General features: G+C 46.1%; 2 protein-coding genes across 3 annotated transcripts in view; one reads left to right on the forward strand and one right to left on the reverse strand.

The window, feature by feature from the left end:
* The window catches only part of C13H7orf50 (chromosome 13 C7orf50 homolog), a 191610-nt gene that overhangs the window by 59438 nt on the left and 110103 nt on the right, over window positions 1-22069 (forward strand). The window lies entirely within an intron of this gene.
* GPR146 (G protein-coupled receptor 146) overlaps window positions 6300-22069 on the reverse strand; it is a 68878-nt gene continuing 53108 nt past the window's right edge. Inside the window, exons 1-2 of one of the 2 annotated variants that reach the window (XM_064153712.1) lie at window positions 12269-12433; window positions 6300-8035 (exon numbers count right to left, since the gene is read on the reverse strand). In XM_064153712.1, coding sequence (XP_064009782.1) covers window positions 6987-7991 — 1005 coding nt within the window. In that variant the 5' untranslated portion in view covers window positions 7992-8035; window positions 12269-12433 and the 3' untranslated portion in view covers window positions 6300-6986. Of the gene's footprint in view, window positions 8036-12268; window positions 12434-22069 lie in introns of those variants that run through there. The other variant, XM_064153711.1, reaches the window with a different exon arrangement.

Here is a 22069-nt window from a genome sequence, read left to right on the forward strand (position 1 = left end):
CCTGGCACAACTTGAGACTGTGTCCCCTTGTTCTCTTGCTGCTTGCCTGGCAGAAGAGCCCAACCCCATCTGGCTACAACCTCCCTTCAGGGAGTTATAGACAGCAATGAGGTCTGCTCTGAGCCTAGAAAAGACTGGATGAAGCACTTAGTGCCATGCTCTAGATGACTAGATAGGGCTGGGTGCTAGTTTGGACTGGATGATCTTGGAGGTCTCTTCCAACCTGGTTGATTCTATGATTCTATGATTCCAGGCTGCACACCCCCAGCTCCCTCACTCTCTCCTCACAGGGCTGTGCTCCAGGCCCCTCACCAGCTTCGTTGCCCTTCTCTGGACACTTTCCAGTACCTCAACATCTCTCTTGAATTGAGGAGCCCAGAACTGGACACAGGCATGACCAGGAAGCCACTGCTCTGTGCTTAGTTAGAGGTCCTGCCTTTTCAGTTGAAGCCACAGAAAATACAATTTAAACCATTCTATAGAATAAGAGCATCTTCCCAGACACTAGGCTCTGACTAAATGATGTAACAGTGCAACTTCCATTTTCATACTTGCCATGTTCACACATTCAGAGGTGTTTGGAACATGTTTGGGAATTCACCAGTAACCATTTTTAACTAGAGTTTTCTTTTCTTTGCTGTCTTCCTCCACTCCACAGAACTTAGAAATGCAACAAATGAATATTTTAGAAATATGGCCAGGAAAATATTTTAGAACCATAGAATCAGTCAGGATTGGAAGGGACCACAAGGATCAGCCAATTCCAACCCCCCTGCCATGCCCAGGGACACCCTATCCTAGAGCAGGCTGCACACAGCCTCAGCCAGCCTGGCCTTAAACACCTCCAGCCATGGGGCCTCAACCACCTCCCTGGGCAACCCATTCCAGCCTCTCACCACTCTCATGCTCAACAACTTCCTCCTCACAGCCAGGATGAATCTCCTCACCTCCAGCTTTGCTGCATTCCCCCCAGTCCTGCCACTCTCTGAGATCCTAAAAAGTCCCTCCTCAGCTTTTTTGTGGGCTTAGGCCACAAGGTCACCTGGGAGCCTCCTCTTCTGCAGCCTGCACAGCCCCAACTCTTTCAGTCTGTGCTCACAGCAGAGCTGCTGCAGCCCTCTGAGCATCCTCCTGGCCCTGCTCTGGACACACTCCAGCATCTCCACATCCCTCTTGTCCCAGGGGCTCCAGAGCTGGATGCAGTACTCCAGGTGGGTTCTCAGCAGAGCAGAGTAGAGGGGGGAGAATTTTCTCCCTCAACCTTCTGGCCACACTACTCCTTTTGATGCATGTGGAGTAGTGCACCCTAAACTAAATTGATCTATGGTGAGTGACTACTTTTTTGGGGGGGGCTATCTGGAGTGTCCCCTGCAATAAATGTATTATAAGGTACATTACAGTCTTAGAGCTGAATTTTCTTGGGCATGCCAGAGGCATGAGTTGTTATATTATGTTGTTACGGGAAGAGAATTGCTGCAGGGTTGTGGGAAGAGAATTGCTGCAGGGAGCTGATTTCCGAGAGCTCATTTGTGGCAGCACAAAGGAAAGGAAGTGACAAGGACAGGGCGGATGTGTGCATTAATCACCAGCCTTGTGTTTCTGCCCTGCAGTGTTATGCTATCAGTTGCAGGATCCTTTATGCTGAATAAAGTTGGGTTCTGTGTGCCTTTTTTTCCTTTGGTTCCCAGCTAACGTCATGCTGATGAATAATGAGATTTGAAGAAAGGACAGGATGGGGCCTGGAGAAGAGGAGGCTCAGGGCAGAGCTCATTGCTGTCTACAACTACCTGAAGGGAGGCTGTAGCCAGGTGGGGTTGGGCTCTTCTGCCAGGCAAGCAGCAACAGAACAAGGGGACACAGTCTCAAGTTGTGCCAGAGGAGGTCTAGGCTGGATGTTAGGAAGAAGTTGTTAGCAGAGAGAGTGATTGGCATTGGAATGGGCTGCCCAGGGAGGTGGTGGAGTCACCATCCCTGGAGGTGCTCAAGAACAGCCTGGGTGAGGCACTTAGTGCCATGGTCTGGTTGATTGGCCAGGGCTGGGTGCTAGGTTGGGCTGGGTGATCTTGGAGGTCTCTTTCAACCTGCTTGATTCTATGATTCTTAACACTCCCCAACAGTCAAAAGCAGCCAGCATGGATGTGGCATGGTTGTCCAGGAAGACCCCACATAGCAAGCACCACAGCACAGATGAAATCAAATGTTTGCCCCTCCCAAACCAAAAACCTGCAGCAGACTGCAGGTTGATTCTATGATTTCATAACTTTAACGTGTCCAATTTGACTCTCAAGCCATGTGGTTTGGTAAATTCAGTGAGGCAACATAGGTTTTTTATCTCACCTACAGCAGGGACAGAAAAATTGTCACACATCTTGGTGAACAGAGACACTTCAGCAGTTTTTTTACTGAGAATTTATTAGGAGCCAATTGTTCCTGTGGTGAAGCTTTGCTAAAAGTCCATTTCTGTGGTATTTTGACTTCATGCTGGAGGTTCTTCATTGTAACAGCACCAGAAAATTTCTGGTGCTTGATCACTTTTCTTTCATTAACTGAAATTGTCGTCAGAGGTGACTCAGTTTGATTCTCAAATGGAAGCTTTTGAACTGTGTTAGTCAACAAGGAACACAAACCCTATGAGGAGAGGCTGAGGGAGTTGGGGTTGTTTAGCCTGGAGAAAAGGAGGCTCAGGGGGGACCTCATTGCTGTCTACAACTACCTGAAGGGAGGTTGTAGCCAGGTGGGGTTGTTCTCTTCTGCCAGGCAAGCAGCAACAGAACAAGGGGACACAGTCTCAAGTTGTGCTGGGGGAAGTAGAGCCTGGATGTTAGGAGGAAGTTCTTCCCAGAGAGAGTGATTAGTGCCATGGTCTGGTTGATTGGCCAGGGCTGGGTGCTAGGTAGGACTGGATGATCTTGGAGGTCTCTTCCAACCTGGTTGACTCTATGATTCTGATTCTAAGGGTCTGGCTTGACCTGGCTATGTTAATAATCCTAGCAGAAGCTAGAGCTCAACATTTGTTAGCTCACTGATTGGACTTAATTGGCAGTTCAGCAAGAGGGCTATAAGCCATAGATCAACTCAAAGTTTAAGTTTAATTTACTGAGAAAATAACACTGTTAATAGTGGCACTTAACTAGTGCTTACAGTATATACATCCAGAAACATACAGTGCAGCTTAACTGTTCAGAGGTTTACATTTAAATGATACACTCTGAGAAATAATTTAATACATTCTTTTGCAAGTTCTTTTTACATCAGTAGGTTGATTTTTGGGTTTATTTTTGTTTTCTTTCTTTTTAATCTTGCATATATACAGTATTTCTTTCATGTTTCTTTAAATGCTAAATAGATAAGCCTCTATTTACAGTCACTGGAAACCATCAGGTATTTGACAATGAAAGGGCCCAGTCTTGAGAACGTTGTCAAGAGTTGTCCATGAAAGTTAATCCACATTTATGATGCCAGGTATTATCTGAAGTATTTTACTGCACTTGGTCATCTGCTGGTCTTTAAGTATTGCAGAGTTCTGGGATACTGCTTTTTTAAGAGAGACCATGTGAGGATGCTGCAAAAAAGCCTGGATGAGGCACTTAGTGCCATGGTCTGGTTGACTGCATAGGGCTGGGTACTAGGTTGGACTGGCTGATCTTGGAGGTCTCTTCCAACCTGGTTGATTCTATGATTAACTATGAATTAAGTTCAGAATTTCCTTAAGCATAGCAGGCAGGCAGCTCCATGGCACAATTTCATAGAGGCAACTAATACATCAAGTTAACTGTTAAAGAAGTCGAGGTATCAGTCTTGCTCCTTAAATTATGGAAGCTGTTTCTTGAGATGATTACCATCACATTGAGTATATTATGAAGGGTACACACAAGCATACTCTGTATGTACACATACATACTTGGCTGCAGCAAAAAAGCACTGAGAAAGCTGGGGGGGAATAAATCAAAATTGAGATTTTAAGGGTAAATGATATAAAAACTTCTTCTTTCTCCATCTCCTAAGTAGCAGCTCCCATTTCACGACGTAAATTCATTTGTGATGTCAAATCCTTGAGTAAGATTTGGCTCACCCTAAAGCAGCCAGACTAATGAAGTATAAATGCGAGCAGGAAAGGGTACCCAGTGTGCCAAACCGAGCGTAAGTGGAAAGAGGAGCAAAGTGGAAGTTAAATAGTGCAGGGAAGTGAAAAAGATGAATTATAAAAGAGCCATGAAGAACTTAGTGTGAAGAGAGCAGAAATGAATGTGTCCTGCTAGAGACAGAAAGTAGAAGGTCTGAGAAGGGGGAAATAGAAGTAAGGAAGCAACCGGCAAGTTAAAATTGCACTTAACGCTGCCTGCTCAGCCACACTGTTCTGGCAGTGTCCCAGCTCTGGAAGCCTCTATTCACACCAGATAGGCCAGTTCCTGCTGGATTTTTTTCCTGCATAATGGGACAGTTTCTTTAACTGCACCAGGGCAGGTTCAGGCTGGATGTAAGGAAGAAATTCTCCGTGGATAGAGTGATTGGCATTGGAACGGGCTGCCCAGGGAGGTGGCGGAGTCCCCATCCCTGGAGGTGTTTAAGAGGAGGCTGGATGAGGCACTTAGTGCCATGGGTTAGTTAGAAGGGTCAGGTGATAAGTTGGGACTCAATGATCCTAGAGGTCTTTTCCAACCTGCTTAATTCTGTGCTTCTGTGACCAGAGTTTACACGAGAGATTTAACATGGAGCCTTAGCAAACCTCATTTTCTTCATGTAGGAAGAAGAGGAGCCTGTTCACTTGACAAGTGTAAAGAATGAGTTTTTTCTTAAGCACTACTGTGTGGAAGTCAGCTTCAGTGTTTGCTGTTTGAAGCAAAACCTGGATGAGGCACTTAGTGCCATGGTCTAGTTGACTGGACAGGGCTGGGTGCTGGGTTGGCCTTGGATGATCTTGGAGGTCTCTTCCAATCTGGTTGTTTCTATGAGTTGTAGAAATTCCTAGAACACCTCACAAAGGTGAAAAAAATCCAGCCAAGGCAGCCAGTATCATGTCAGCACAGAGGTGCTGTAAATTCATGTGTGAACTGGACACCAAGATTAAGGGAAAGCTTCCTTCCTTAACATGGTTTTCATCAGCAGACTGAAACTATGAGGTAAATTGACAGAGTTTTTGTGTGGAGGAAAGAAACATTTACTATGTAGGGCTTAAGGGTTAAGAAAAGAAAAATCAGTAAGAGATGAAAAAACATTAAAACAAAGATTACAGGAGTGTCTTTCACCAGGATGTGGGTACCTTAGAGATGCTTGTGTGTGAAGATAAGCAAAGATGGGTCTAAGAAATACTTAAGTATTGAAGAGAAGGGAAAAGATCTGAAAAGGCTGTGCCTCACCTGCTTCTCACACAGCTCTTAGGCTAGTTTTCACGCTGACAAAATTAGGGCAAATTGTCAGATGAGATTGTGCTGTAAGTGCTAAAGGCTCAGCTCTGGGTTTTAGTCCATTTTGAGTTTTGGTTTTCTGTAGCAGAGGCTTGAAAAGCCACGTTTTTACATGAAATTGTGTTGTGACAGATGAAGCAGTTAAATGACTCTGCTGTGTTGCGTGGTGAGTGACAAAGATGTCTTGCTGCCCCAAAACCAGTGGGAGAATGTGGGTTTAGCTTCTACCCCCCACCTCTGTCATGAATAATGCATCGGGACAGGTGGTTCTTGGGTCAACATTTCATCGTTTGTTGGTGTGGGTAACTGTTAATTTGCTTCCTGCAGCCTGTTTGTGTTTCTTAGCTTATTTCGTATACTCAGGAGAATTTGGCAAACTGGATTGGATTTCTTCAACCCCACTGTGAAATGCAGAAACTCTACTTTTATTGTGTTTTCAGGAATCACACTGGGAGGCCTTCCATTTCTGAAAGGTCAGCAAAAAGCCAGTGATGCTGATCTGGATCCCTACGTCTTACTCCCATTTAAAAACCTTGTCTATATTGAGGGATTTTGTCTGGTTTCCAAACCTCCAGCGATGCCATTTCAATTTGTTTATTTATTGCAAACATATCCCTTGAAAATCCAGAATGTTAATCATAAACAGATTTATTCTTAAGATAACTACTCTTGTTACATGAACATATGTGGACCATAACACTTAGCCAGAGAATCTTTACTAGTCAAACTTCCATTTAGCTTTGTAAACCGCCGTGTCCTTCATTTTAATACGTGGAACAAACATCTCTCAGTTCCCTTAGGATTAGTTAATAAATATTTCTGAATTCTTGAAATGTCCTAGGATGCAAACAAAGCACTGGGAAAATTAACCAGTTGTTTTTTTGGTTGTTTTTTTTTTTTTGGTTAGTTGTTATATCTAGAATGGGGGAAAAAAATCAATTTCCCGTGAAGGTTAAAACTTAGGTTAATTTGTGGCAGAAAAAAAATTTGTGAGAATGGTAAATTAGGCTTCTTTTAGAAGGGATGGAGAAAGTGATGGAGAAAGACATTAAATAATTTAATTTATAATTAACATTTACTATCTGGACAGGTATAGCTGGGTAAGATGACCTTTAGTCAAGATCACCTCTAGCATCTTCATTGACCAAAAAAACCCCACTATTTACTTCATCAAGGATAGCACTATTACTTCTCTGTACAGAAAAGAAGGTAACACCTTTTTCTATACAAGGTACAAGGTGCTGTGTCTTCAGTCAAGACTTCCATAAGCTTGCTTGGTGAAGTTCTTCAGGCAGGAACATTAGAGCGACGAAGACAGAAGCTTTGTAACCAGTTCAGTGCACTGAAAGGCTTAGACGTCACAGGTATTACAGCACGGAGGCCAGAGGCTCCCAAGGCTTCAGCAATTTCCAACAATTAACTATCTGAAAATTAAGACTGTTTTCGTTTAACTGCAATGGAAAGCTCCTTCTAGCCTCTTGGCTGGGACTCTGTAAAGACTGAGTGCCCACAAAGCACTATCACAGTCCCAGGACTGGTATGCTAAGTACTGCGGTAACAGCACCAGAGGGGTTTTCCTACCTACGTCATGACTTGCTGTACTACTGTGCGCTCATGAGAACACCCTTGGCTCCCACAGTGTAGCTTCTTAAGCAGACGCCGTAGTTTGTTGGGGAAGTTTTTGTTAATGTACCTGTAGAGCAAAGGCATGACAAAGCTGCTCGAGAAAGCCAAGAATTTGGACAGGATCTTGGTAAAATGTAGGATGCGGCTGAAATTCTCGTCCGCCGTTCTTCCTCGCGCGTTAGTAAACGTGCTCACCAAGAGGGTCACGTAATAGGGTGTCCACAGGGTGAACTGTGTACAGACTGTGGCAATCAAAAGCCTGTGCACCGATGGATCTAACCGTCCCGTGTCTTGATCCAGCGGCGTGGCCTCTTTGCGTATCCTCAGGATTAAGATCAGTGCATACAGTACAGCGACGGCCGGCACCACGTACCCGATGAAGACCATAATGGCATGAGCTGCTTCTTTGTTCTGCATCTTGGAGCACTCGATTATTTTAGTGGAGACGTGGCTGCAGACGTAGAACAGGAGGGAGGAAAAACTCGTCAGCATGGCACCGCCCCATATGAATCCACAGACGTGTTTGGTGTTGTACACGCTTGACATGTAAGTCCTAGGCAGAGCGCGTTCGATGTAGTAGTCCAGGCTGAGTAGCGTAGTAGAGTACATGGTAACTAAAGATGAGACGTTGAACAAAATAAGCAAGGTAATATAAACTTCATTGTTAGAATTCCAGATGGCCCATTTTGTATTGGCAAGACCTAGGAGGTACATTGGTGCCAGAGCGTTGATGATGAGACCGGCAATGGCAATGTTGACAAAATAAACATCTGGCATAGTCATAGTAGCTTTGTTATAGAGATTAACCAGGACCAGCAGGCCATTGTAACACAGGCCAATTGGGAAACATATAATGAGGTAGAGTAGGGAAAAGATGGAAAGCACAAGGTGGAAGTCATGGCAGAGATGCTGGTCCTCGCTGTGCTCAGTACTGTTGTTTAAAGTTTCACAGCTCCACATAGTGATTTCGGCTTTTGTATCTTCTCTGTTGGTTAACAGCTGCTCTGTAGAGAGAAAAACAGAGAAAGCATTGTTAAAATATATTGCAAGTGAAATGCAATGCAAAGGCATTTCAGTATTGCAAGTGGAATGCAATGCAAAGGCATTTCAGTATTGCAAGTGAAATGCAGTGCAAATGCATTCAGTATTGCAAGTGAAGTGCAATGCAAAGGCATTTCAGTATTGCAAGTGAAGTGCAATGCAAATGCATTTCAGTATTGGAAGTGAAGTGCAATGCAAATGCATTCAATATTGGAAGTGAAGTGCAATGCAAAGGCATTTCAGTATTGCAAGTGAAGTGCAATGCAAAGGCATTCAGTATTGGAAGTGAAAAGCAATGCAAAGGCATTTCAGTATTGGAAGTGAAGTGCAATGCAAATGCATTTCAGTATTGCAAGTGAAGTGCAATATGAAGGGAACATTTTAAAGATTGAAATGATACACTTCACAAAACTGATTGGTTTAAGGTCAATGCCTTTTTATCTAGAAGAGTAGTCACTGATTCAAAATTTCATCAGGCTAGTAAATGTTCTGAAGTTCTTGGTTTAAATGAGTTTAGTGGCAAATAACTTGACCCAGGACACTCAAGAGAAGTACATCATAAACTGTGTCTTTAAAGTAAGTACTGATGTGCTATACATGAAGATCAGTACAATGCTTTCTAAAGTGACTAAAGAGTAGCTTCTATATAGTTAATAATATATGAGCAGTTGCTGAAGAATTGTAGGATGTGAATGGAAGCACAGGTCTTAGGAATAAGATAGAGTTCTCTAAGGTGTTATAGAATCAACCAGGTTGGAAGAGACCTCCAAGATCATCCAGTCCAACTGATCACCCAGTCCTATCCAGTCAACTAGACCATGGCACTAAGTGTCCCATCCAGGCTTTGCTTCAACACCTCCAGGGACAGCAACTCCACCACCTCCCTGGGCAGCCCATTCCAATGCCAATCAACAACTTCCTCCTAACATCCAGCCTAGACCTCCCCCATCACAACTCGAGACTGTGTCCCCTCCTTCTGTTGCAAGTAAGTTCTTTCCTTAAAAGGTAGTTTCTTAGGAGGCTCACCCGAGGCAGTATGCTAGTAGATGTGTACTGGATCTGTGATAGAATTGACAAAGACTAAAGGAAACTGGGAAATGAAGTGTGTGTGTGTGTGTGGGGAGTTACAGGTCTGTTTGTATTCAGACTTCCATTTAGTTCTGAAAAAACAATGGACCTCTGTAGTCTAGGGAACCTAATATCAGGGCAGCCTGACTTTCCAAGGAGGCAAGAATTAGCTGCCATTTCCTCTCAGAATAGGTTGAATTCTTTAGAAAGTATGCTGGTATCAGGAGTTGTCCTCTAGCTATCTCTGCGTTATCATCAGTCAAGAGATAGTATTTTCTCTCCAATGCCATTACAAAAAGTCTCTTTCCAAAACGCTGAAATAAGAAACGACCTCTAATGTACAACTTTAAATACCCACAGCCTTAAAATCGCGGGTATTGTATCTGCCAGCCCATTTCTTGGTGCAGATTTTCTGCAGCAGATGATTTCCCGTGTCAGGTGGACTCTGACCCTGTCAGATCCTCAGCGTTGCATTTCTGTGCACGTATAGCAAAGTATAAGTACACATACCTGCATTCTTTCCAGAGAGAGAGGGAGAGGGAGGGAGAGCAAGATTTAATCACAATCCACAATAAACATTGTGCAATTAAAATGAATGTTACTCGACTGCATGCTGTACTCCATGAACCATACAGCTAAATTACACACTGTGGGTTTTGTAAGCATGTGGGTATGCGGTTGCATCCCAAGTGCTAATCCTTTGACACTTCACCCATAGTACAAGAGTTTGTTCCAGAACCGTGTCGACTTCATTTTTTAACTTTTCCACTGCAGTTGTTTTGTGTGCATTTTTTCCCCCTAAATACCACAGCCTGTGCCAAAAATCAGGCTAAAAATACAGTAGTTTTAGTTGGGCAAGCAAATTTTTATTCTACTGTCCTGCGTTGGATTTCCTCAGATAAGTGGCTTCCGTGGCAGTGTCCTGGTAGCAGCACAAGATGCAGTTTTGTTGTTTTCAACGCTTGCTTTCACCTTTGTAGAACAGCTCCTTGAGGATTTTGTCTTGATAAATCAGTTCTTTAGCTGTGGTGTTGCATATGAGTAGAAAGTGTAGTATCTTTACGCTGTCCTTCAATCCTCATACAATCCTAGATCACTGAAAATACCCCATTTTAGTTTCAGGAAGCATCCACTGTTTTAAGCTTTTTTAAGAGAGGAAAAACTGTTTTACACAGCTGTTTGTCTTGATAAATCAATTCTTTAGCTGTGGTATTGCATATGAGTAGAAAGTGTAGTATCTTTACGCTGTCCTTCAATCCTCATACAATCCTAGAGCACTGAAAACACCCCAGTTTAGTTTCAGGAAACATCCATTGTTGTAAGCTTTTTTAAGAGAGAAAAACTGTTTTACACAGCTGTTTGTCCTGATAAATCAGTTCTTTAGCTGTGGTATTGCATACGAGTATAAAGTGTAGTGTCTTTATGCTGTCCTTCAATCCTCATACAATTCTTGAGCACCGAAAATACCCCATTTTAGTTTCAGGAAGCATTCACTGTTGTAAGCTTTTTTAAGAGAGAAAAACTGTTTTACACAGCTGTTTGTCTTGATAAACCAATTCTTTAGCTGTGGTATTGCATATCAGTAGAAAGTGTAGTGTCTTTATGCTGTCCTTCAATCCTCATACAATCCTAGAGCACCGAAAACATCCCATTTTACTTTCAGGAAGCATCCATTGTTGTAAGCTTTTTTAAGAGAGGAAAAACTGTTTTACACAGCTGTTTGTCTTGATAAATCAGTTCTTTAGCTGTGGTGTTGCATATGAGTAGAAAGTGTAGTGTCTTTATGCTGTCCTTCAATCCTCATACAATCCTAGAGCACTGAAAACACCCCAGTTTAGTTTCAGGAAACATCCATTGTTGTAAGCTTTTTTAAGAGAGGAAAAACTGTTTTACACAGCTGTTTGTCTTGATAAATCAATTCTTTAGCTGTGGTATTGCATATGAGTAGAAAGTGTAGTGTCTTTATGCTGTCCTTCAATCCTCATACAATCCTAGAGCACTGAAAACACCCCAGTTTAGTTTCAGGAAGCATCCATTGTTGTAAGCTTTGTTAAGGGCGAAAAAGCTAAGCTGCTTCGCACAGCTGAAGGCGACCCAACTTCCATCTCATTGAAACTGTTATGATTTGAGATTCAACCAAAGCAGCAGACTGGAACTGGATATTGCAAATATATGCATTACAGTGAGCGCAAGGGTGACTAAGCGCAGGCACGGATACAGTTCGCCTAATTCCATTATGTAGGTTTATGCTTAAGAATGTAGCTTTGATTACTCCAGACTGAATTACATCAGCCGCAGAGTGAGTACCTGCCTGTATATTGTCTCAGAAGATCAACAGTCTCTGCTGCCACGCTTTGTTATGTTACAGCGCAGGGAGATGTCTGGTTTCACAAGTGGGTTTCTTTTTAAGTGATGACTCCCTCTTCTTTTCCTCGACGTCCTTTAAGCGCAGTTCAATCAGGCAATTGTGTTGTTTTTTTACCGCTGGAAACGGTGGGCAATTCGTTGTGCCACACAGTCACCTTATGCAACGAACGAGACTTAGGAAATCAGCAAAAGTAAAATACAAACTAAAAATGTATTTTTTTTATTTTCGGATGAAACTTTGTTGGCGACTTCTACACTGCCAGATGAGGCATTTTGTTGGCGCTTAACGTAGCAACGCTCCATTTTCAGTTGTCACTCACCTGTGCAGGCACTGAACCTGTTCGCTGTGCCGTAGGGACCCAGCGCAGCCTTCCTCACCCCGCCGTGTCCTTTGTCACTTCCCAGGCAGTTCTGTCTCCACAGACCTCATGCCTGGGTAAGTCCCGACGGTGCTTTAACGCAGCAGCTTTACTCCATCAGTCTAAACTTAACCCCAGCTCCAGCCAAAAGCAGTTCTGCAGCTCCAGGTTGACTCCGGTTGCGCAAGTGAGCGCTGCAGCCCTCTTGTTTACTGTGGCCTGGCTCAGCCTTCCCTAACGCTTCCCCCGGCCCCTTTCTGCTTTCAGACTTTGATCACGTTGAAAATTCAGATCGGGACTTAAAAGCGTCGAAGGGGAGAGGCTGCTGCCAGCCGCCGCTCGCTCTCCAGCCAGCCTTTCCCACGGCCCAGCCTCGGCAGCGGCTGCCGTAAAGCCTCTTACCTTTAATTCCCGCCTGACATTCCTCCGCGCTGCCGGAGCCGGGCGCGCTGCAGCGGCGGCGGTGCCGAGGAGGGCAGCTGACGGCGCGGCCCCGTCCCGTTCCCCTCGGAGAGCATGGTGCTGGCCTCTCGCAGCCCGCCGCCCTGCCAGCTGCCTCCGCTGCACTTGTTTTTCCTCTATAAGTTACTCACAAGTTTCTGCTTGGCTTGGCAGGCGGCAGGCCCCTCCCTTCCCCTGTTTACAGCCAGCTCCGAGGAGAGAAGGCTGTGCTCGGCTGCATCCAGCTCCCTTCAGCCCCTGGGTTTCAGATTTACTACTTAAAATCCACAGGCTGCTGGAGCACGCAGGTTTGTTGTGGTATTGTCATCCCCCACCCGGGTTCTCCCGGGGACGCTGGAGAGGCTGTTCCATCCCCTGCAATCGCAACCAGCAGCTCTCGTTCAAGAGCGTGGGTTTTATTTGTAACCTGGGATCAGAATGTGTGGCTTTGAGGTTTCGTTTTTATAGGTCACAGATCCTAAACCATCAGCATCTAAAGCAGGACTGCAGCGTGATGTGCACAGGTGCCTTGTGCTGCTTGCCGAGCTGAGCCAGCTTGTAGAACGAGCCGGGGTGGGGGGAAAAGGTTCCGAGCACCTCCTTGGAATCTGGGGATTGTTTCGGTGTGGGTAAAAGGCAGGATGGCAGCAGCCTCTTTTTGTGATGCTGTGGTCATTTCCATTCTGCTTCTCCAGAAGATGAAAACACAATTGTCCTCCAGAGTCCCTCCCAATGAATGGATGCGAGTGTGTGTCTGCTCTGAACCTTTAAAACGGATCCTTGCTTGGAAGGGTTTCTGAACTTGGAGTTGATAATTCATCCCATGCTGGATTTTGTACCGTGGTTGTTCTGTTTGTTTGGAAACTCCTCCAACTAATGAACTCAACTCATTACCTTCAGACTGTATTTTCAATGGATGCAGTTAACCAGAACTGAGAGCAGCCTTATTTTCTCCAAATAATTTGTCTTCTGTTTAGAAATTCTGAGGCTTTTATTCCATAACAAATAAACAGCAATGAAAAGTCCCTTAATTAAAAATGAAGCAGGTGTTTATGGAACCAATACCAGAGAAATGATAAAAATGGTGACTGACTTTGTGTCACTGCTTCATCTGACTGCTGTTTGGGTTTGGTTTTGGGATTTTTTTTTTTTTAGACTTCTTGGTTTGTACTTAATTCTTTATGAAGAATTTATTCTTTATAGGCTGGATATTAGGAGGAAGTTGTTGGCAGAGAGAGTGATTGGCATTGGAATGGGCTGCCCAGGGAGGTGGTGGAGGCACCGTCCCTGGAGCTGTTCAAGAAAAGCCTGGATGAGGCACTCAGTGCCATGGTCTGGTTGACTGGCTAGGGCTGGGTGCTAGGATGGACTGGATGATCTTGGAGGTCTCTTCCAACCTGGTTGATTCTATGACTGTTGTAAGCCCACTGTAGCTCCCAAATGCCAGAAAATTCCCACGTTCCTATTTGGTACACAGTTCCCAGGCAGGGCTGCCTATGTGCTGTGGATAAATTTGTGTTTGCAAACTGTGGCATCAAATCTTTGCTGCCTCAAAACTTGAGAGTGGTTACACATTGGCTCAGGAAAACAGCAAAGCAGGAGAGGTGCTAGTGTAGAAATAGTTGGCCCAAATCTGACTTCTTCACCTGTCCTGAAGGTTGAAAGTGGTTTTATTTAGACAAAAAGATTGAATTAAGTATGTAAGAAAGAATTCTTAACAAAAGTGCACAAAAGTGAATTCAAGAGAGATGTTGAGGTGATGGAAGGTCCAGAAAAGGGCAACAAAGCTGATGAGAGGCCTGGAGCAGAGCCCTGTGAGGAGAGGCTGAGGGAGCTGGGGGTGTGCAGCATGCAGAAGAGGAGGCTCAGGGAAGACCTCATTGCTGTCTACAGCTACCTGAAGGGAGGTTGTAGCCAGGTGGGGTTGGGCTCTGCTGCCAGGCAAGCAGCAAGAGAAGAAGGGGACACAGTCTGAAGTTGTGGCAGGGGAGGTCTAGGCTGGATGTTAGGAGGAAGTTGTTGTCAGAGAGAGTGATTGGCATTGGAATGGGCTGCCCAGGGAGGTGGTGGAGTTGCTGTGGCTGGAGGTGTTGAAGCCAAGCCTGGCTGAGGCACTTAGTGCCATGGTCTGGTTGACTGGATAGGGCTGGATGGTAGGTTGGCCTGGATGATCTTGGAGATCTCTTTCAGCCTGGCTGATTCTATGATTCTGTGAAGAGCACGTGGTGGCAAAGATTACTTTAGAAAAGATACATGGAAGGAACTGTAATTGCTGAGGAAAACGAAGTACTGCAGGGTCAGATGTGTTCAGACGTTTCCATTCAGAAGAGAGCACTGAGTTGCAGAGCAGGTCGGTTAACAGTCTCAAGTGTGACCATTCTGTGTGCTCATTATTTTACTTGACTTCAGGAGTCCCCAGGCTTTATCCAGCTGTATAACTGCCTCTTGCTCTGCAGATTTTTTTGTTTGTTTAGACAATAAATGATTTGTCTACTTGGCTCTTTTATCTGTATGTGAAATAGCTCTTATCTGGATTATCTAACCTCTGAATATGTGTTTTGACAAGTTGTAATATCATTATAAACCATATGTAGCTAATCATATAAACCATGTGTAGCTAATAAAGCTGTTGCCAACAAGGCGAGTCTCTAAATGAGCCTTAGAAGCATAGAATCAGCCAGGTTGGAAGAGACCTCCAAGATCATCCAGTCCAACCTATCACCCAGCCTTGTCCATTCAGCTAGACCATGGCACTAAGTGCTTATCAAGGCTTTGTTGAACACCTCCAGGGATAGTGACTCCACCACCTCCCTGGGCAGCCCATTCCAATGCCAATCACTCTCTGGGCATGGAGGTCTCTTCCAACCTGGTTCATTCTGTGCTTCTATGAACATATTTAGAACAACTCCCTCCTAACATCCAGCCTAGACCTCCCCTGGCACAACTTGAGACTGTGTCCCCTTGTTCTGTTGCTGCTTGCCTGGCAGAAGAGACCAACCCCACCTGGCTACAGCCTCCCTTCAGGCAGTTGTGGACGATAATGAGGTCACCCCTTCATCAGGTGCCCCCACAGGATCTCTTAATTCCTGGAGACTGAAACCTGAGGGTGCTGCATAGCAGAAGGCTGAGTGCCATGCACAGCTCTGCTGAATGGCACAACCTTGCTTCAGGTCCAGACTGAGGAAACTGAAATGCCTGACCAGAAGTGCTGCATGTATTGCATAAACCATGACTTAGCAGAGTGTGGGCTACTCGCTGGGGTTTGAAAAGTGCTGTCACACTGTGACCTATGGATTGATTCTGAAGCTTTAAAATGATGGCCTGTTGGCACTTCTGGTGGCCAAGAGAGCCAGTGGCATACTGGCCTGCATCAGGAATGGTGTGGTCGGCAGGAGCAGGGAGGTCATTCTGCCCCTGTACTCTGCACTGGTTAGACCACACCTTGAGTACTGTGTTCAGTTCTGGGCCCCCCAGTTTAGGAGGGACATTGAGATGCTTGAGCGTGTCCAGAGAAGGGCAACGAGGCTGGGGAGAGGCCTTGAGCACAGCCCTACGAGGAGAGGCTGAGGGAGCTGGGATTGGTTAGCCTGGAGAAGAGGAGGCTCAGGGGCGACCTTATTGCTGTCTACAACTACCTGAGGGGTGGTTGTGGCCAGGAGGAGGTTTCTCTCTTCTCTCAGGTGGCCAGCACCAGAACAAGAGGACACAGCCTCAGGCTGCGCCAGGGGAGATTTAGGCTGGAGGTGAGGAGAAAGTTCTTCACTGAGAGAGTCATTGGACACTGGAATGGGCTGCCCGGGGAGGTGGTGGAGTCGCCATCCCTGGAGCTGTTCAAGGCAGGATTGGACGTGGCACTTGGTGCCATGGTCTGGCCTTGAGCTCTGCAGTAAAGGGTTGGACTTGATGATCTATGAGGTCTCTTCCAATCCCAATAATACTGTGATACTGTGATATGTGCCACGAGTTGTGCCTCAAGGGGAACGCACTCTGCACTCTCAGGTGTGAGAGAATGAAGTGTCGCACTGCTGGTGCTCCTCAGTCTAGGTAACATGCCATTTTTTCAGGCTTATTAGCTTATAGACATTCCATGGGGATTAACAGGAGCCTTGTTGGCTGGATATACAGCAAAGCAAAACTAGATTGCTCAGGTTAGCTGTGAGGGGAGGAAAAAAATGCAGCAGGTTTCAGAATATACTTCCTTTCTGCAGTTGCCGAGTCGCCGTTGTTTATAACGTGATGATGCAGCTCAGATAAAATGCTTTTAGCATTAGTGGAGAAGAAAGTCCTGCTTGATACTGGGTGCTGGGCTGAAAAACAAGCCCCTTCCAACCCTGTCATTTATGTCCCTATGGTGCAATCATTGACCAGTTTGGCGAGTGGGATGTTTATGGTTGTTGCTGGTTCCATTTTGTGATCTATGAAGATGCTCAGAGGGCTGCAGCAGCTCTGCTATGAGGACAGGCTACAAGAGTTGGGGCTCTGCAGCCTGGAGAAGAGAAGGCTTTGAGGAGACCTTGGTGTAGCCTTCCAGTATCTGAAGGGGGCCTACAGGAAGGCTGGGGAGGGACTATTGACAAGGTCTTGTAATGACAGGATGAGGAGTAATGGGTTTAAACTGGCAGAGGGGAGATTCAAACTGGATGTTAGGAAGAAGTTCTTTGCAGTGAGGGTGGTGAGACACTGGCACAGGTTGCCCAGGGAGGTTGTGGCTGCTCCCTCCCTGGAGGTGCTCAAGGCCAGATTAGATGAGGCCTTGAGCAACCTGTTCTAGTGGGAGGTGTCCCTGCCTATGGTGGGGGGTTGGAACTATTGGTTGATTCTATGATTCATATAAGGCCATGTCAGAAGTAACTCTCTGCAAATTGCTGTCACAGGTTAGTAAGCATCAAGAAATAAATTCAGATGCTCCTTTGGTTTGGAAGAGAGAGAAGAAGATGACTTCATTTTAGGCTGTGGTGACTGTTTTTTTAAGGTGCAAATCTTCTACATATAGATTTGAATTGGAGGACATTATTCTGTCTTCAGAGTTCATGGGTACACGTATTTTGGGCAACCCCACTCAGATGTGGATAGCTTTGCCTCTTCTGCCCTCTTCTGCCCTCTTCTGCCCTCTTCTGCCCTCTTCTGCCCTCTTCTGCCCTCTTCTGCCCTCTTCTCTTCTGCCCTCTTCTCTTCTGCCCTCTTCTCTTCTGCCCTCTTCTCTTCTGCCCTCTTCTCTTCTGCCCTCTTCTCTTCTCTTCTCTTCTCTTCTCTTCTCTTCTCTTCTCTTCTCTTCTCTTCTCTTCTCTTCTCTTCTCTTCTCTTCTGCCCTCTTCTCTTCTCTTCTCTTCTCTTCTCTTCTCTTCTCTTCTCTTCTCTTCTCTTCTCTTCTCTTCTCTTCTCTTCTCTTCTCTTCTCTTCTCCTCTCTTCTCCTCTCTTCTCCCCTCTTCTCCCCTCTTCTCCCCTCTTCTCCCCTCTTCTCCCCTCTTCTCCCCTCTTCTCCCCTCTTCTCCCCTCTTCTCCCCTCTTCTCCCCTCTTCTCCCCTCTTCTCCCCTCTTCTCCCCTCTTCTCCCCTCTTCTCCCCTCTTCTCCCCTCTTCTCCCCTCTTCTCCCCTCTTCTCCCCTCTTCTCCCCTCTTCTCCCCTCTTCTCCCCTCTTCTCCCCTCTTCTCCCCTCTTCTCCCCTCTTCTCCCCTCTTCTCCCCTCTTCTCCCCTCTTCTCCCCTCTTCTCCCCTCTTCTCCCCTCTTCTCCCCTCTTCTCCCCTCTTCTCCCCTCTTCTCCCCTCTTCTCCCCTCTTCTCCCCTCTTCTCCCCTCTTCTCCCCTCTTCTCTGATCCACTAGCCTGGAAGCTGTAATCAAGACTGTCACAGGGTGTTTTTAAGAGGCTGTTGTATCTGTTAGAGAGTGGCAGGGTGGAAGTGGTCTGGAAGGTTGTAATAACCAAATTCTAGAAGGTAGAAGCAATTCCTGCAAAATAGGTAGGCTAAGCTGTGTGGAGGGGAGATAGTCCAGCATTAAGGTCCCTGAAGATTTGGGTGGAAGGAGTCCCACGTTCAGACACAGATGCTATCTGCCAGGCACATCTGCCACTCCTTTTTTTATGCTGTTTGTTTCTTTGTAATAGAGTCACTGAAGGAGTTTGGTTGCTGATGGCTGCGCCCTCCTTGCAGCTGCTCTGGAACAGCTGCATCGAGGGCTCTGCATGGGTTAACTCTATAAACTCAGTCATGTTTTGTTAACTTCTCTCAGTGTCCCTGTATCAGATGAGTGTGACTGGTCTCCTGCTCCACCTCTTCCTGACTTGAGCTTTATCACTGCATTCCAGCAAAGCCTCTATATGGAAAACCTGACATATCTTTCTCTTAATGTCTGTGTGCAGCCAGAAGGTATCTGCTATACAGGGGACAGTGTAGCTTTTTGTACATCATAGATGCATGGTGGGGGGACAGTTCATGACTGCAAAAAGTGGAATACCATATTCTTGAGCAGTTCTAGAGCCTACAACTGCCTGAAGGGAGGCTGTAGCCAGGAGGGGGTCAGTCTCTTCTCCCAGCCAACCAGCAACAGAACAAGGGGGGACAGCCTCAAGTTGTGCCAGGGCAGGTCTAGGCTGGATGCTAGGAGGAAGTTGTTGGCAGAGAGAGTGATTGGCATTGGAATGGGCTGCCCAGGGAGGTGATGAAGTTACTGTCCCTGGAGGTGTTGAAGCAAAGCCTGGATGAGGCACTTAGTGCCATGGTCTGGTTGACTGGCCAGGGCTGGGTGCTAGGTTGGACTGGATGATCTCGGAGGTCCATTGCAACCTGTTTGATTCTCTGATTCACCAAGGTAATTAGAAGTTTTTATATATAAATATGTATTCAGTTTTCTAACTGGTTCAATGAAAAAAAAAATATTTTAAAATGGAACCCATGGCAGAATTTGTACTGTGCTTCTGTGAGCCACAGAAGCAAAAAGACTTAATTAAAACATAGATATGGGCCAGGAGGATGCTCAGAGGGCTGGAGCAGCTGTGCTGTGAGCACAGACTGAAAGAGTTGGGGCTGTGCAGTCTGGAGAAGAGGAGGGTCCCAGGTGAGCACTTGTGGCCTTCCAGGATCTGAAGTGGGCTACAAAAAAGCTGGGGAGGGACCTGTTAGGCTCTTAGGGAGGTACAGGACTGGGGGGAATGGAGCAAAGCTGTGGCCAGCCTGCTCTAGGGTAGGGTGTCCCTGCCATTATATATTTATCCAGACATTATAAATGGGGTAAAGATGCAAGCAGTAAATATGCAAGTTCATCAAAGAATCATAGAATCAACCAGGTTGGAAGAGACCTCTAAGCTCATCCAGTCCAACCTAGCACCCAGCCCTGTCCAGTCATCTAGACCATGGCACTGAATTCCTTATCCAGCCTGGCCTTAAACACCTCCAGCCATGGGGCCTCAACCACCTCCCTGGGCAACCCATTCCAGCCTCTCACCACTCTCATGTTCAACAGCTTCCTCCTCATGGCCAGGCTGAATCTCCCCACCTCCAGCTCTGCTCCATTCCCCCCAGTCCTGTCCCTCCCTGACAGCCTCAAAAGTCCCTCCCCAGCATTTTTGTAGGCCCCCTTCAGACATTGGAAGGCCACAAGAAGGTCACCTGGGAGCCTCCTCTTCTGCAGCCTGCACAGCCCCAACTCTTTCAGTCTGTGCTCACAGCAGAGCTGCTCCCCAGCTTTTTTTTGTAGCCCCCCTTCAGATACTGAAAGCCAAGATTCTTGCCAGTCAAGATCAATGCAAACAATCCCTGTTCTTAGCCACTGCAGACTGAATTGATCCTGGGCCAGAGTGCCAAAGGTGCAGTGACTCTGCTGGATTTACTCTGTCAATGAGTTGGCCTGGTGAGCTGGCAGGGTGGAAACAGCAGCTCTTATCTTAGCCCTCTGTTTGTTAGCTTCACCCATGCTTAGGACTTGTGACAGGGAAGACTGCTGCTGTTTGGCAGTGAGAGAACATTCCCCACTGATACTCTGCTGCCAGTGGCAAAGCCTGACAGGAGGCACAGATGGTACTTTTCCTGCAAACTATACCATAATGCCCATTCCTATTAGAAACCTTGGTGAGAGCCAAGCTGGTGACTTAACAACATCATGTTGGCTGTGTAGGAAACTCTTGTGAAGCACTCAGGCTGCAGGGACCAGCTTTCCATCAAAGGCAAAAGTATTGACACAGTTCTTGCTCACTTAACAGCTAGAAGAAAGGGCAGAAAAGTGGTTTGAGTTTGGAGGGGAAAATTGTCTCTCTGAAGAGCTGCACTGAGGCTGAAATGGCTTCAAAGTTTGTCACATTCATTGGAAATAAGTAAATACCTTTGTGATAATTGTCAGCAGGTCAGAGGCATCTTGTTCTTGGTGCTCCTGTGGCTTTTAACTCCTGTTGCCTGGCAAAGGAAATAACCATTTCCTTGCTGCCTTCTGGGTGCCAAGGGAGGTGGTGGGGTCACCATCCCTGGAGGTATCACAGTATCACCAAGGTTGGAAGAGACCTCATAGATCATCAAGTCCAACCTGCTACCACAGAGCTCAAGGCTAGACCATGGCACCAAGTGCCACATAGTGCCATGGTCTGGTTGACTGGATAGGGCTGGGTGCTAGGTTGGACTGGATGAGCTTGGAGGTCTCTCCCAACCTGGTTGATTCCATGGTCTGGTTGAATGGATATGGCTGGGTGCTAGGTTGTACTGGATGAGCTTGGAGGTCTCTTCTAACCTTGTTGATTCTATGGTCTGGTTGAATGGATAGAGATAGTTGATAGGTTGGACTGGGTGAGCTTGGAGGTCTCTTCCAACCTTGTTGATTCTATGGTCTGGTTGACTGGATAGAGATAGCTGATAGGTTGGACTGGATGATCTTTGAGGTCTCTTCCAACCTTGTTGATTCTATGGTCTGGTTGAATGGACAGGGCTGGGTGCTAGGTTGGACTGGATGAGCTTGGAGGTCTCTTCCAACCTGGTTGATTCTATGATGACCTTGCATATTTACCGCTTGCATCTTTACTCCATTTATAATGTCTGAGCAAATATATAATATCTGAATAAACCTTTTGATTTTCCATTCTAGCAGGGCTAGTATAAGAATAATGCTGATCTAAAGCTGGCCATTATCAGATTTGGCATAGGAATTTTCATTCCTGTACCTTGATATTTATTAAGAAGCATCTTACTGACATTTATGGATCCTGATTTGTACATCTCATGGTTGCCATGTGCCACTCCCCACTCCACTCTATCAGTGACAGAGTTTTTAACCTCATATTAATGAAAAATGTCTACCAGTAATTTTGATTTCTTGTGAAGCTCTTCATTGCATCTGTCTGCATTGCACTCCATAGCAAGCCTGTGCTGAAGCAGGCTCTAGACAGGACCTGTGGACTCTGGAGAGAGAGGAGCCCAGGCCTGGAGCAGGCTTGCTGGCAAAACTTGTGACACCCTGGGGAAGCCATGCTGAAGCAGTTCATAGAATCATAGAATGGTTTAGGTTGGAAGGGACCTCAAAGATCATCCAGCTCCAACCCCCACCATAGGCAGGGACACCTCCCACTAGAACAGGTTGCTCAGGGCTTCATCCAACGTTCTGAACATCTCCAGGGAGGTGGTGGAGCACAGAATCACCCAATGCGACCAAAGATCACATTGGGTGATTCTGTGCTCCACCACCTCCCTGGGCAACCTGTGCCAGTGTCTCACCACCCTCACTGCAAAGAATCCTTTCCTAACATCCATTTTGAATCTCCCCTCTGCCAGTTTAAACCCATTC

This window comes from Pogoniulus pusillus, chromosome 13 (genome assembly GCF_015220805.1).
Source record: "Pogoniulus pusillus isolate bPogPus1 chromosome 13, bPogPus1.pri, whole genome shotgun sequence".
Lineage (NCBI taxonomy): Eukaryota > Metazoa > Chordata > Aves > Piciformes > Lybiidae > Pogoniulus > Pogoniulus pusillus.